This window comes from Hemiscyllium ocellatum, chromosome 34 (genome assembly GCF_020745735.1).
Source record: "Hemiscyllium ocellatum isolate sHemOce1 chromosome 34, sHemOce1.pat.X.cur, whole genome shotgun sequence".
Classification (NCBI taxonomy): Eukaryota; Metazoa; Chordata; class Chondrichthyes; order Orectolobiformes; family Hemiscylliidae; genus Hemiscyllium; species Hemiscyllium ocellatum.
The window spans coordinates 32464641-32480834 of record NC_083434.1 but is presented as its reverse complement, the minus strand read 5'-3'; the positions used below and the strand labels follow the sequence as shown (position 1 = coordinate 32480834).

The 16194-nt window shown below is 42.8% G+C and overlaps 2 protein-coding genes across 4 annotated transcripts in view; one reads left to right on the top strand and one right to left on the bottom strand.

The window, feature by feature from the left end:
• si:ch211-191a24.4 (uncharacterized protein LOC100150331 homolog) overlaps positions 1-12368 on the bottom strand; it is a 28313-nt gene extending 15945 nt beyond the window's left edge. The window contains exons 1-3 of one of the 2 annotated variants that reach the window (XM_060850228.1): positions 12026-12368; positions 6597-6837; positions 5513-5697 (exon numbers count right to left, since the gene is read on the bottom strand). In XM_060850228.1, coding sequence (XP_060706211.1) covers positions 5513-5697; positions 6597-6799 — 388 coding nt within the window. In that variant the 5' untranslated portion in view covers positions 6800-6837; positions 12026-12368. The remainder of the gene's footprint in view (positions 1-5512; positions 5698-6596; positions 6838-12025) is intronic. The other variant, XM_060850229.1, reaches the window with a different exon arrangement.
• LOC132832315 (leukocyte elastase inhibitor-like) overlaps positions 12235-16194 on the top strand; it is a 35568-nt gene continuing 31608 nt past the window's right edge. The window contains exon 1 of one of the 2 annotated variants that reach the window (XM_060850226.1): positions 12235-12404. The gene's annotated coding sequence lies outside the window, so the exon portion shown is untranslated. The other variant, XM_060850225.1, reaches the window with a different exon arrangement.

Below are 16194 nucleotides of genomic sequence, written 5' to 3'. Positions count from 1 at the left end.
AGCAGTACTCCTTCATCAGTTGCTAGACAAAGGAACAGCGCTCCGAAAGCTTGTACTTCCAAATAAGCCTGTTGGACTATAACCAGGTGTTGTGTGAGTTTTAACTTTGTCCATTGCAGTCCAACACTGGCACCTCCAAATCATAAACAGGATTAGGAAGCACAAGAAGCACACATATAACAAGTCTGCAAATTAACATCTGAGCTTTCAAAATATCATGCTACAGTTCTTGCAAATTCATGATTAACCGCTTTATTTTCACAGAAAGTTTCAATCTGAATACTTAACTAAAGGTGCCCCATGTAAACGAGATCTCCTCCAGCACATAAGGGATCTTGGAGTGCAGCACCATTGCACGAGGTGAAACAGCAACTCATGAAAGCAATGTATGAAAGTGTAATGGTAGCAATTCAAAGTTGCGAAAACAGCTCTTCCGGCATCACACCGTTAACCCCCTTACACTACCAAGGGAAGTGGACAAAGTTGGAGCGTATAAATACAACAAACATTATCTAATGGCACTGAACCCTCCATACCCAAATGCCTAGGGAAACCAAAGTTGCAAGGAGATTGGACAAATATCTAAACAGAATAGATACGGAGAAAATTTTGCATTGGTGGAAGGATTGAGAACCAAAAGTAGTTAGGATCTGAATTTTACTGCACAAGTGCGTGGTAGGCAGATTTAGTTGCGGCCACAAAATGAGAGAAAAAAAACAGAACACAGTACTACTTTTTTCAGACCTTCGGCATAAAGCAAAATACAGGAAATCTTAATAAGCTCATTCTAACTTGCAGATCATTTCAAACAGTGGGCAACTATTTATATGAAGGACTGCATGCACTGAGATAATCATCCCTCTATATTCACGAGGGTTCAATTCCTGAGGACCTCTGCGAATGAAGAAATTTGTAAGTGTGGAGCTTGTTAAAAAAAAAAGGTTAAAAGTAGGTTAAATGCCTGCTGATGTTGATTTTTATTGATACCTATATTTTGGCCCGGATGGGTGAATTCACAATTCATGATTTCATGGACACTAGAGATTTACTGTATTTGAGTAATAGGCAGTGACAGTTAAATTTTATTAAGTAATCAGTTTCATTTCTTTCAAATTATTTAAACATTGTTGCTCTCCGGTTCTATGCAAAACCACCACGTACCATATGAAACAACCTTTGTGCTTTTGCAGCTATAGTGCAGGCTGCCTACACAGTGACGAGCAGTGAAAGCATATTTCATAAGCAGTCTGGAATGTAATTAGGCTGATACCAGGAATAAGTATCTGGTGTCATCTGCGGTGATGCAGAGCACCTAGCTACATAACAAACACAAACTATTTGATGGAAATCCTCAAACTCTAGAAGGTTAGACCTCAATTCAATTTGGAAATTACCAAGACAGTAGGAATTAAGGCAACTTAGATATTCCATCACAAGCTCATTCACGAAGCCGTCCCAAATCTTGGGCCTAACAGCAGCATATCTGGCACAATTTCTGTGGGATCTGACAGACAGAGGGTCCTTCACATTGTCCCACTCCCCAGCCAATCGCAACCACCCACCCAACAAACCCCATCTAATAGGAAATTGGAATTCTTTGAAAAATCCATTTGTGCCAAGTGCTTAGAAAGAAATCAATCCTCCTGCATGCTTCGATAAATTTTGCTTTGCCTGGGAAGAACTTTGTGTCTGAAGAAATCTCTGCCATTTATTGCAACAGAGCATGGACAGAAAAATACATCACAACATCACATGCTTATGCTGTAACTCAATTGCCGCTTTGTAACCTGGGGTTCAATGGTCACATCATACAACGCAGGTTTCAATACAGTGACAACACAACACCTACATCACTGAAGAATTGATTGAATGGGTGTGGCTTGATATTTCTTCCCTGAAGCTAAGCTGGTTAAAACTGGTTTGGTTACTGTAGTTTCACAGGGACAAATCTGGAACCATGCCAACAGAAACTCCAAAGTAATGTGCAACAAAACAGAAGTATCTTTTCTTCCTTTTAGTTTTCCTGGGACCTCTTTATACAAACTTGTAGTTCACACTTTTTAAACTTCTCCTGAACCAGAAGAGAACCATGAATGACAATATACTACAGGACATACTGGGTAAAAGGTAAAGTGACCACAATCCCAGAGGGCTACTCTGTCATGAAGGAGAGGCAACTGATGGTGACTTTAACCTGAGGGTCACCATGCCTCAGGCGAGGGGAGACACTGAGAAGTTGGGATCGTCATAGTAATCTCAGTCACTGTGGGAACTGAATCTGTGTTGTGGGCGTGTTGACCAGCTAATGATCTCAGGCCGCAGAAGTCCAACTCCCAAACTGCACTGTCCACACAACCCTCCAAAGTGGGGCAACTTGTGAGAAGCTGAAGTTCTTTTAAAAATTCACTCATGGGCATCACTGGCTGGTGAAAATTGATTGCCTGTCCCTACTTGTTCTTGAGAAGGTGGTATGGAGCTGCCTTCTTGAACTGCTGCAATCCACCTGCTGTTCCACAATGTCATTAGGGAGGGAATTTCAGGATTTTGACCAAGTGATGATGAGGGAGTGGACAAAAATGACAGACTTCTATTTATGTAATGCATTTTTAACATCCAAAGGGTGTCTCAAAGCTTTTTTGCAGCTAATGTAGGACTTTTGAAACCAATGTGCACACAACAATGTGCTTATGTCCAGATATGCTGAATAATATATGATGTTGAATGAGCAATAAACACCAGGCTCCTATGGTTCTAGCATCATGGGATCCTTTATATTGACCTGGGTAGACAGGTGAAATCTTGATTGAATATCCCACCCAAAAGATGGCATCTTTGACAATGTGGCTGATGCTCTCCCAGTAACGTCAACTTTGATCAGCGTGCTAAAGACCTGCAGTAGAACTTAAACCCAGAGCAAGTTATAACTAACACACGGCTGACCTTGAAGGTGTTCATTCAGAACTGAGACATGAAGCACAGAAAAATCAGGTCTTTCCTACCTGATGAGGTTTAGGAAACAAAATTAAAGACTCACAGTAGTGTAGCAGCACACTTTTAAAAATATATTGAAAATTTATACTGAGATTAAGTTATTTCAGAAGATAATGTACTTTCTTACTAAATCCCTCTGGATTCTCTACCCAGTCTCAAGACTCATCTTCTCAACAACACCTTGGGTCATCCATCCTACTGCACATTTGACTGATACGCTTCACCTGTGTTGTAAAGATTCCTAATTCACCTTGCACCTATTGAGACCTTAAAATAATATTTGGAATCTACCTCGGGTACTTTAACCATCTTCAAACCCCTGTCGACCGCTTCCAATGCTGAGTTGCAGACTCAATCTTACTAACAGATCCTAATTGGGAAATTGCCTCAAACCAGGTTATTGGTTGAGGGTTGTGCCGGTTTCCAGAAATGCTGAAGACAGCAAAAAGCAATTAAGTCTGAGAAGAGAAAATCACAGGCAAAGACACACAACCAATAAAGCTGCCAATCTGACTACAGTGAGCTGTGTCAGCCATTACCCAGTCAATGCACTCTTGTCTCTGAATCATAAGATCTGATTTCAAGCACTATTCCCCAAGACTCAAGGACAAAAAGTTCAGATTGACATTCAAATGCAACACTGATGGAGTGCTGTATTACTGCAGGTGCTGTCTTTTGGTTGAGATCTTTAACAGAGAGCCCCCATGCTTGTCCAGGTAGGTGGATCTTGTGGCACTAAGATTTGGATGTGAACACTGGTGTATGGTAGTAAGTTTGCAGATGACACCAAAATTGGAGGTGTAGTGGACAGCGAAAAAAGTTACCTCAGAGTAGTGGGATCTTAGTCAGATGAGCCAATGAGCTGAGGAGCGGCAGAGAGAGTTTAGTTTAGATTAATGTGAGGTGCTGTACTTTGGAAAGGTAAATCAAGTCAGGACTTAGACATTTAATAAGGTCCTGGAGAGTGTTGCTGAACAAAGAGACCTTGGAGTGCAGGTTCACAGCTCCTTGAAAGCAGAGACGCAGGATAGTGAAGGAGACACTTAGTATGCTTGCCTTTAGTGCTCAGTGCATTTAATAAAGAAGTTGCGTAGTCATGTTGCGGCTGTAAAAGACATTGGTTCAGCCACTTTTGGAATACTGCATGCAATTCAGGTCTCCCTGCTCTAGGAAGGATGTTGTGAAACTTGAAAGGGTTCAGGAAAGATTGAGAGGGTTGGTGGGCTTATGCTTTGGGGAAAGGCTGAACAGGCTGGGGTTATTTTCCCTGGAGCCACGGAGGCTGAGGGGTGACCTTACAGAGGTTTAGAAAATCATAGATCGGGTGAATAGCCGAGGTCTTTTCCCTGGGGTGGGGGAGTCCAGAAATAGAGGGCATCGGTTTAAGGTGAGAGGGGAAAATTTTAAAATGGACCTAAGGGGCAACTTCGCCACACAGAAGGTGGTATATATGTGGAATGAGCTGCCAGAAGAAATGGTGGAGGCTGATACAATAGCAACATTTAAAAAGCATCTGGATGGCTATATGAATAGGAAGGATTTGGAGGGATATGGGCCAAAAACTGGCAAATGAGACTACATTTACTGAGAATATCTGGTCAGCATGGACGAGTTGGACCAAAGGGTCTATTTCCATGCTGTATATCTCCATGACTCTATCACAAAGAGCAGCACAGGCATTATTGCCGGTTCCCAGACAAATATTTATCTTTTTTATATCAACAGCACAAAACAGAGATAATGCCATTTGTGGGAATTTGCTGCACAATACTATGCTGCCATGTTGTTTCCTACATCACACAGTGACAACATTTGAAATATAGGTCATTGGCTAGAAAATACATTGAGAAGCCTGTAGCTTGTGAAATCTGCTAGATAACATGATTTGAAAAATCCATATGATCAAACTTTCAATAATACATTCAACAATATGACAACGATCTGTTTTAACTGGGCCATAAATGCTCGCTACTCTCTGTTTCAACCAACTGAATATTGACCCTTCCACCAATGGAAATAATCAGACAACACAGATTTGAGATAATCTTTCAGAGAATCAGAGGGTAAGTTAGGAAAATACTTTAATAGTGAAAAGTAATGATCTGGAATCCACTGCTAATAGGGCTGGTGGAAGAACATTCCAGACTGAAAAAATGGGCAGGCATTTAAATCGCACCCTTCACAACCAGAAGACTTACCCAGATTCAACTGTATTGTTATCAAAATATTGCACTTTGGAAAAATGCATTGTGAATCTTTTGTATTGTCAGAATACCTGGTCCCAAACAAGAAATCCAGTAAGGTTGCTGTATGACAAACTCCCAGGTACTAATATATCAAAGTGAAATCCAATGGAATGTTTAACCATTTTCAGCAAACCAGTGTCACTATTAAATGAGCACTGACAAACTATAAACTTAATCACCTGCATCCCCAAGATAAAAACATTTCGTATTTCAACTTAAAAATGAAACAGTGAAATGTCATTCATTATCATTCGACTCAGTCACACTGTACATACCTCTTCTTGAGCACATGTAGGAGCACTTTGTCCCAAACGATTCTTTGGGAGGAGTGGGAGGAGTGTTAGTTAGTGATGGTGAGCTGTAATAAGGTGGTGAGGAAGAAGATGGCCGACTGTTTGGATGAGATGGTGGTACTCTAGAACCAGGAGGTTGGGAGTATTCTTCTCGTGAATCATGTTTACTGAAACAAAGCATTTTTTTTAAACTTAATCATCTGTTTTCAATGGTGTTTAAAGGTTTGTAACAGGTTTAATATTTACAAGTGGGTTCAAGTTACTGTCTGTGCATGCAGTGCAGTTTAGCACACAATCTTACTAGTTTGATACATACACTGTTGTGGTGTACACGAATTCCACCATAAAATACGCATACGCATCAAGTTGCTACTTTATCATTGGTTTTTAGAAATCCCGTTCAATAAATAACTTGGTATTTTAACTGAGCTTTCAATTCCACTTTCTTAAAAACAAAACTCGGTTCTACTTTAGTTTTTCATTAAAAGGTCAGCTGGGATGGACCAATCCCTTCTCCATTTGGAATATCTCGAATATTTTTGGCGGGTTAGACTAGCCAGGCCTTGGATTCAGACTGGCCCATTACAAAGGAGATCACTGTCTTTTCTAACATCGTTGTGTTGTGCTTAGTATGGGCACTGGCCCTAAAATTGTACACTAAGTAAATGAAAGTTACTGTACTTGATGCTACATGATTAACAGAATAAAGAAAACGTTATATGCTGTCACTGGATCAGTAAACCAGAAACACAGCTAATATTCTGAGAACAAGGGTTCTTTTCCCACCATGCAGATGGTGAAAGTTGAATTTAGTAAAATTTGGAATAAAAAATATGTCTCATGCTAACCATGTGGCCACTGTCGATTGTTATTAAAGCCTAGATGATTCCTTTTGGGAAGGAAATCTGGTGCCCTTACTAGTCTGACCTACAGCAATGTGTTTGGCCGTGAACTGCTTTCTGGGCAATTAGGGAGAGGAACACATGTGGGCCTAGCTAATGACATCCATGTCCCATGACTGAACAAATACAAAGCAAAAAGATGGAGAAGTTATAAGCGAACATACCTTTCGCTTGGAGAGTATGGTTGTCGGGAAGAATTGGGTTTGCTTTGGTGAGACTCCCTGTAATCTCGACGATCTTCTCTGCTGCGTTTGCCAGAATGATTATTCTCGGAACTCGTGTGGTCTTGATATCTTTTTTCCCGATGAGGTCTGTTTGAAGGTCGATTTCTATCAGAACCTCTTGGAACTTTATTAACATCAGACATTTTGCTGTTTCATTTGTTCCCAGGTCTTCACATCAAATCTGAAGATGTAAGTACATTTATGGAATAGAATCATAAAGTGGTTACTGCACAAGCGAAGGCTATTCAGCCCATCAAATCCAACCTGGTTCTCAGTAGGTGCAATTTGACTAGTTCCACTGCCCTCCCCTTGTCCCATAGCCCTGAAATATTACAATCGGGGAAAAATATTTTTGTTTATTAAATCACTTTGCAGTAAACAGAACACAACAAGAAGTTACATTTATATTGCACCTTTACTATAATGAAGCATCCCAAAAGTCTTCGTGGGGCATCATTTTGTAAAGCATGCCATTGTACCACATAGGTTAGATGAGCAAAGTTTGGTTAAAAGTCCAGGTTTCAAGGAATCTTTTTAAAAGGAGGAAAGAGAGGAAGAGAGGTTTAAAGGGAGAATTTCAGATCTTATGGCCTATCCTGAAGAGATGGCCATCAACAGCGGTGCAATTGAAATCAGACATGTTCAAGAGTCCAGAATTAGAGAGGCACAGAAAATTGAGAGGTTGGAGAAAAGTACAGTGATAGGGAAGGTCACAAGCAGGTCAGATTGGAAAGCAAGAACGGGAATGTCAAAGCGATTTAAAAATGCATTCGCATTTACAAAACACTGGGATATGTACTTGAAGACCCTTAGGGCTACAAAGAAATAGCTGAAAAGTGGAATCAGGCTGAACAACTCTTTTCGGAGAAAGTGAGGACTGTCAATGCTGGAGATCAGAGACGAAGAGTGTGGCATTGGGAAAGCACAGCCGTACGGACAGAATCCGAGGAGCAGGAGAGTCAATGTTTCGGGCATAAGCCCTTCATCAGGAATGAAGCTGGTGTGCCAAGGGGGCTGAGAGATAAATGGGAGGGGATGGGGCTGAGCAGGGATTGGGGGGGGGGGGGGGGGGGGGAGGTAGCTGGGAATGCGATAGGTAGATTAAGGTGAGGGCGAAAGTAATAGGTCAGAGGGGAGGGTGGAGCAGATAGGTTGGAAGGAAGATGGGCAGGTAGGACAGGTCAAGGGAACAGTACCAAGTTGGGAGGTTGGATCTGGGATGAAGTGGGGGGAGGCGAAATGAGGAAATTGGTGAAATCCATATTGATCCTGTGTGGTTGAAGTGTCCAAAGACGGAAGATGAGGTGTTCTTCCTCCAGGCTTCAGATTGTAAGGGTCGGTGATAGAGGCGGCCCAGCACCTGCACATCCTTGGCAGAGTGGGAGAGGGAGTTGAGGTGTTCAGCCACGGGACAGAGAGGTTGGTTGGTGCGAGTGTCCCAGAGATGTTCTCTGAAACGAACCGCAAGTTGGCATCCTGTCTCTCCAGTGTAGGGGAGATCACATCGGGTGCAACGGTCGCAGTCGATGACGTGTGGTGGAGGTACAGGTAAATTTCTGTCAAATGTGGAAGGATCCTTTGGGGCCTTGGATGGAGATGAGGGTGGGGAGGTGTGGGGGCAGATTTTGCACTTCCTGCGATGGCAGGGGATGGTGCCAGAAGGGGAGAGTGGGTTAGTGGGGGTGCATGGACCTGACAAGGGACTCGTGAAGGAATGATTTCTCTGAAAGGCAGATAGGGAAGGTCAGGGATCTTTCCCTCACCAATCACTTTCAGCCCCACCTTCATCTACCCATCGCATTGTCAGCTACCTTTCCCCCATGCCCACCCCTCCTCCCATTTATCTCTCAGCCCCCCTTGGCTCACAAGCCTCATTCCTGATGAAGAGCTTATGCTTGAAAAGTCGACTCTCCTGCTTCTCGGATGCTGCCTGACCTGCTGTGCTTTTCCAGCACCACACTGAACAACTTTTTTTGGATAGCACAGACATGATGGGTCAAATGGACTCTTGCTGTGAAACAAATATCCCGGAAGGGCAACATAGTGTCATAGAGACGTACGGCACGGAAACAGATCTTTCGGTCCAACACCGTCCGTGCTGACCAGATATCCTAACCTAATCTAGTCCCGTTTGCCAGCATTTGGCCCATAATCCTTTAAACCCTTCCTATTCATATACCCATCCAGATGCCTTTAAAATGTTCTAATTGTACCAGCCTTCGCTACTTCCTCTGGCAGCTCATTCCATACACGTGCCACCCTCTGAGTGAAAAAGTTGCCATTTAAATCCCCTTCAAATCATTCCCCTCTCATCCTAAACCTATGCCCTCTAGTTCTGGACTCTGCCAGGGAAAATACCTTGTCTATTTACTCTATCCATGCCCCTCATGATTTTATAAATGTCTCTCAGGTCACCCCTCAGCCTCTGACCTCCAGGAAAAACAGCTCCAGCCTATTCAACCTCTCTCGACAGCTCAAATCCTGCAACCCTGGCAATATCCTTGTAAATCTTTTCAGAACCCTTTCAAGTTTCACAACATCCTTCTGATTAAGAGGGAGACCAGAACTGCAAACAATACAGTATTCCAAAATTGGCCTAAGTACTATTCGCTTTTGATTCCACCAAATACAAGATCAAATGTCAATCAAATGGTTAAGGGACACAAACTGGAATGTTCAAGATTCCGGAGAGTTTAGTGACTGTTCCAAATTCTCGAATTCAGAATTTTTTCTTATAAACCTGTATGAGCATGCAATTCTGGTCTCCTTCCTATCGGAAAGATGTGAAACTCAAAGAGTTCAGAAAAGATTTACCAAGATGTTGCCAGGGTTGGAGAATTTGAGCTACAGGGAGAGGCTGTACAGGCTGGGACTGTTTTTCCTGGAGCGTCGGAGGCTGAGGGGTGATGTTAGAGAGGTTTACAAAATTATGAGGGGCATGGATATGATAAATAGACAAAGTCCTTTCCCTGGGGTCAGGGAGGGCATAGGTGAGAGGGGAAAGATATAAAAGAGACCTAAGGGGCAACCTTTTCACGCAGAGGGTGGCACGTGTATGGAATGATTTGCCAGAGGATGTGGTGGAGGCTGGTACAATTGCGCATTTAAGAGGATGGGTATATGAACAGGAAGAGTTTGGAGGGATATGGGCCGGGTGCTGGCAGGTGGAACTAGATTGGGTTGGCATATCTGTTCGGCATGAACAGGTTTGTCCGAAGGGTCTGTTTTCATGCTGTACATCTCTATGACTCTAGGTCAACCTCAATCTCTGACTCTCTGCGGGGAAAAAGTCCCAGTCTAGTCAGCTTCTTCTTTTTGCTCAAACTCTCCACTCTTTATAGAGGTTTATAAAATTCTGAGGGGCATAAAAAAAGGGTGAATTGCCAAGGTCTTTTTCCGAGGATTGGGGAATTGAAAACTAGAGGGCATAGGTTTAAGGTGAGAGGGGAAAGATTTCAAAAAGGACCAGAGGGTTAACTTTTTCCATGCAGAGGGTGATGTGTCTATGGAACGAGCTGCCAAAGGAACAGTTGGAGGTGGGTACAATTACAATGCATGTGGATGAGTACATGAGTGGGAAGGATTTAAAAGAGACATGGGCCAAACACTGGCAAATGGGACTAGATCAGATTGGGGACATCTGGTCAGCAGGAATAAGTTAAGACATGGCTTGGCTGGTGGTGAGAAGGGCTCTGCCTGTGAGATTCTTTATGCACGCTCAGACTCTCTGTCACACCGCACGCTGCCCTCGAAGCGGCTGCGGGGGGGAAAGAGACTGTCACACACCCCCTTCTGGAATGCGCCTATGCAGAGGAAGTCTGGAGAGGAATGCAGTGGTGTTTGTCGAGGTTCGTCCCGAGCAGTGCTGTCACGCGGGACTCCGTGCTCTACGGCCTGTTCCCCGGGACGCACACCGAGACGAACATCAACTGTGCCTGGAGGATCATCAACTCAGTGAAGGACGCTCTTTGGGTGGTCTGAAACCTGTTATCTTCCAGCTGAAGGAGTTGACCCCGACTGAGTGTTGCAGACTGGCACATTCCAAGGTCCAGGACTAAGTGTTGAGGGACGCGCTGAAGCTTGGGGCAACTGCCGCCAAGGCGCGGTGGGGAAAGACCACCGTGTAACATCTGCCTGTCTAACGAAGAACAGGGGGCCCATGCAGTAATTTGGGCTCTGCTGATCCCTCAGCTAATTATATGGGCATATGAATGAAAAATGTACAGACCTGTATAAAAATGATAAATTCTGATCTCTGTATGTAAATGTTTACATATGTATGGCATGACCAACTGTACAGACCATTAAATTATTTTATGAATAAAGTATATTTTTGAAATAAAAAATCATAAGTTAGACCGAAGGGCCCATTATTGTGCTGTATGAAACACCCTTTCAAACTACATCAGATTTGTTATTTATAGTTTATTTTGACAGGTTACAGTTTAGCAGAAGCAGGACAAGTTGAAACATGCTAACCAGAAAAACAAGCAACGCATAAACAATTCAATACTTTTACAGAATATATCCAGCTTTTGTTTTGCTACAGCTGCCTAGTAGGTTATATAGATTTATCTTTAAAGATACCGAGGGCAGTGAAAACTAAGTTTGGTAATGAATGCCAAAACTGATATGCTATTTAATAACACTCTTAAAACACAGGTTCTGCTTTTGTTTCCTTCCATTTAGAGTGGGAGGAGACTGGTGTGTTTTCAAGAGCTCAATCCAAAAGCAGCCATTTCCAATTCACCTACAGAAAAGTGTCTTTTTTTTTGGCAGTCGAAAGGAAATAACAAATTGACACATTCCGAGGCAGTAAAACTTGGGACTTGATTCAGGGGGAGATTTTTCAAAAGAAATGCTGGATTTGTCGGTGGGCGGTTATAGCTAAACCACTTTCACTCAGGTTAGGCTGTGGATTCATCAGGTACAGAGCAAATTAAGCCACGCTGGACAAACTGCGGCTTCACAGTTAAAGGGGGGTATAGTGCTTCCTACTGGTGAAGACCACTCGGCCCGACCTACGTGTGCTAGAGAAGATTGACAACACTCTAAGTCAGATCACCCTAATAGGACAACAACCACCTGATGAAGGAGCAGCGCTTTGAAAGCTAGTGCCTCCAAATGAACCTGTTGGACTATAACCTGGTGTCGTGTGACTTTTAACTTCATCCACCCCAGTCCAACACCGGCATCTCCAAATCACCCTAGTAGGACCAGAATTAGGCCAATCGTTCGCCCCTATTGAAGTCCCAGGTGTTTAGATATATAATCTGTGCATGGTGTGTAAAATAAAGGAAAGATAAGGTGTAAATAAGGCGGAAAAACAGCTTATCCAAACTCAGCTCAAACCAAGATAAAGTCCTCACCTTTCATCAGCGGCGTCTTGCTGGCAAACTGAAACCAGGCGTTTAAAAAAAACAGGGAATAAACTAGTTATTCCGGTTCCACAAACTACAGCAAATGGTGAGCCGAGTTCATCAAAGGTGGAAGAAACTGCTTAAAAGTTGAAAAAAAGACTCCCCTGTAAAGTTCATATCAATTCCATAAAACGCTGTCACCGGTCTACAGGGTTCAGTTTTCGGGTTAACGATTAAACCAGCAAACTGAATAGATTGTTCCCCCGAGCAGGAGAGAATCCAATCTCTGTCCGTCCCTGCTCTCCCTCACCTGAACCTTTCACTCTGGAAGCTAACCTGTAGGGGGCGGCGATTATGTTGTAATTGAAAGCTGCTTTGGGGCACCCAGGTAAGATTTGTAAAGGTGGGATTACTTTGCACTTTTGAAATAGTACTGCGTACAGTGCAATAGCAATCAACTTGGTCAAATACTCCAGGACAAGGATTCTCAAAACGTTTTTCAGTCTAAGGACCCTACATCCAAATCTGTAAGTAATTACAAACCTCCATCTGTATTTACAATATTCATCGTGTTTCATGTCAACTTATTTAGTAATACTTTCAAAAACTGCCATTCACTCACAGTTAACAGTGAGTCTCACTACAATGCAGGGAGGATAGAGGAAGACGAGGAACATGGGAAGAGCAGGTATTGGGGACAGTAACAGGAGAGAGAGGAAGGCGGAGTCAGGAGAACAAAGAAACCAGGCGACTTGGAAGGCAGAGAGGGAGTGTGGGAGATGGAGTACAACATATCTTGGTCCCCACCCATTCGTTTATTGTTGACCACCAAAGATACTTCCACTTTATTTTATGGACCCCAGAGAAAATAATTGAATCACTCTGTACAGAAGAGGCCTTATGGCCCATTAACATAATTCTTTGAAATTTGCCTCATGGGTGGGAGGGGTGCTTAAGAAGGTGTTTCACACACTTGCCTTCATTGCTCAGACCTTTGAGTGTAGGAGTTGGAACGTCATGTTGAGTTGTACAGCATGTTGGTGAGGCCACTTTTGGAGTACTGTGTGCAGTACTGGTCGCCCTGCTATAGGAAGGATACAATTAGACTGGAGAGAGTTCAGAAAAGATTTACCAAGGATGTTGCTGGGAATAGAGGTTTTGAGATACAAAAAATGGACTGGAAAGGCTAAGACATTTTTTCACTGGAGCTCAGGAGGTTGAGGTGACTTTATTGAGGTTTATAAAATCATAAGTGGCATAGATAAGGTGAATGGCAAGGGCCATTTCCCTAGAGTGGGGGAGTTCAAAACTCGGGGGCATTTTTTAAGGTGAGAGGAGAAAGATTTAAAAAGGACATGAGGGGCCACTTTTTTACACAGAGAATGAATGATTCATGTGTGCTGAACTTCCAGAGAAAGTGGTGGGTGCGGATACAGTTACAACATTTAAAAGACATTTGAATGAGGTCATGAATATGAAAGGTTTGGAGGGATATGGGCCAAGTGCAGCCAGGTGGGACAAATTTAGTTTGGGAATGTGGTCAGCATTGACTGTTTGGACTGAAGTATCAGTTTCCATGTTGTATAACTCTATGACTCTAATTCTATAAACTTGTACTTTCAGCATATTGCCTTGAATATTATATGTCATCCGAGTACTTTTTACAAATTGTGAGGTTACTGCCTCATCTACCCTCCCAGGCAATGCATCCAGGTCCCCACTGCTGTCTGGGTGGAAAACAAAATCATTCAGAAACTGCTATGAACTCCATTTTGGAATCATTGCTCTCCAGGGGGGGTCTCACCCCATTATTCCATTGGCATTTATGCTGTTGAAAATGCTTACTCATTCAAACATCCTGCTGGATTTTACACTGGTTTCTGCTACGATGATGGGTGAGCCCCAATCTGTCACTTTGGTGGTCAGTTAGCTCAGTTGGCTGGACACTTGCCAGACCTGCAGAGTTACTCCAGTGATTTCTGTTTTCTCTTTATTTCAGATTTTCAGCATCCACAGTTGTGTGTGTCCAGGTATAGGAGACATGGTCGTGAAATAAGAGGTTTTTTTATTTGGATGAGTTCACATTTATGAAGTATGGAAAATGGGAGGCTGGTCAGGGGATGCTGCAATAGTTAAATCTCAAGGTACAAGATGTGGGAGAGCAATTCAGTAGTAGATGAGCTCAAGCAGTGGCAGTGATGGACAATGCTACAGAAGGGAAGTGATCTGTTTTTATGTTAGAGTTGATAGTCTTCATTTACCAACCTGATCCAAAGATTTCAATGAAAAAATTATATGGCTCTGCTCCAAACATTTGGATGTCCGAGAAACATCATCATTGTAAATGACCAGGGAGATATGAAATAGATACCTTCAAAATTCAAACTGGGGTTAGACAAGACTGCTTGATAGCCCATGTACTATCTACTATCTAACTAACAGTGGCTACTCACCTTGTCAAATCATAGAATCCCTGCAGTGTGGAAACAGGCCCTTTGGGGTGTGGTGTGGACTTGCTGAGCCGAAGAGTAATCAACCCAGACCCATTCCACTACCCTCCATTTACCCCTGACTAATGCATCTAACCTACACATCCCTGATATATAGGCAATTTAGCATGGCCAATTCACCTAACCTGCACATCTTTTGGATTGTGGGAAGAAACCGGAGCACCTGGAGGAAACCCACACAGACATGGGATCGAATCCAGGTCCCTGGTGCTGTGAGGCTGCAGTGCTAACCACTGAGCCACTGTGTCCTGTTCCAAAGATAAGGTGTAATCTGGATAGAAAACATTTTAACCTCTATCACTTCTGTGTCAAAACTCAACTATCATAGACATAATGCTGTTGTGCCTGACGCTGGGACCTGACCACATGCTGAGCCGCTGCTATTTGGAATTCTTTACCAGACTGTAATGTAATTCCATTTACCTCCGTTACAAATACCTTATCTCTAACTTATTTTTACACACTGTAAGTAATGCTACTATTTTTCCTTTCAATTCTCTTTTATATCCAAGATTTGTACCAAGGTACTTGTACCTAAGATGACACTATTAAAGGCAGCCATTGAAAAACATTTTTCAGGATGGGCTGAGACACTGCAATCATCTACAAACTGTATAGAATAGAATAGAATATCCTTTTTTAATCACTTGTATTTCTGGACTGGAGTACAAGTGACAATAAAAGATATTCTATTCTACACAGTTTGCAGATGATTGCAGTGTCTCTGCCCATCCTGCATCAGATTTGCAAGCTACCCTCAGTTCTCATCAGTCCTGCATTCAAGAACCTAAAACCATCAAATGACCAATGTTCTAAGTGAGGACAAAGAAAGCACTTCAAAGGCACTCTGAAATTCTTAAAGCACAGTGGAATTGGTTCTAATGCATCAGAAGAGCTTGGTACCAATTGTTCAGAATGGTGACTACTAGTCCATCAAGTTGCCTCATGCTTCAAGTCCCATGAACTTTACTTTGACTAGAGTAATGGTAGAGGAGGAAAGAAAAGGAAGCAAATCCCACTGCCTAATCGGATAACATGGTCCCCAAGTGGCCATAGACCTGCAAGTTGAGAATTGCCTGCTCAGTCCCAAAAAGACCCTGGAATAGCATTAAAGGTTACAAACGGATCTGATTCACCCCTGGATAATGACCAGGGAGAGGGATAGAGCTGGTGGCTAGGGAATGGGGCTTATGATGAGGATTGATGGCAATGTTTTCATTCTTCCCTTTCCTACATGGGCAGGTCTAGTCATTTCCCATTTGCTATCAAAAGGATTTTTCCAGTTAAAGGGAAAATCACCAGTGACAGATTCTAATGCAGTAAATATTGAGGCTTGCTTATGATCAGGAGTGTTAACATTTCAGATTTCAGTGGAGGATCCTGGCTATAGGTGAGGTGCTATCCCTGCTGTTTCCTGCTGATGTAGCAACACAGGAGCAAACCAGTCATTTCACATTCACCTGATCTGTGGAGATTGACAAAACCCTGAAACACAAGGCCAGTGAATATCGAAACTTTTATTCTGAGACAGTGAAGATCAAAGAAGCAAAGGACAAATAAGGAAAACAAGATTATAGAGAATCATAGAATCTGTACAATGTGGAAACAGGCCCTTCAGCCCAACAAGTCCACACCGACTCCCTGAAGAGTATCCCACCCAAATCCATT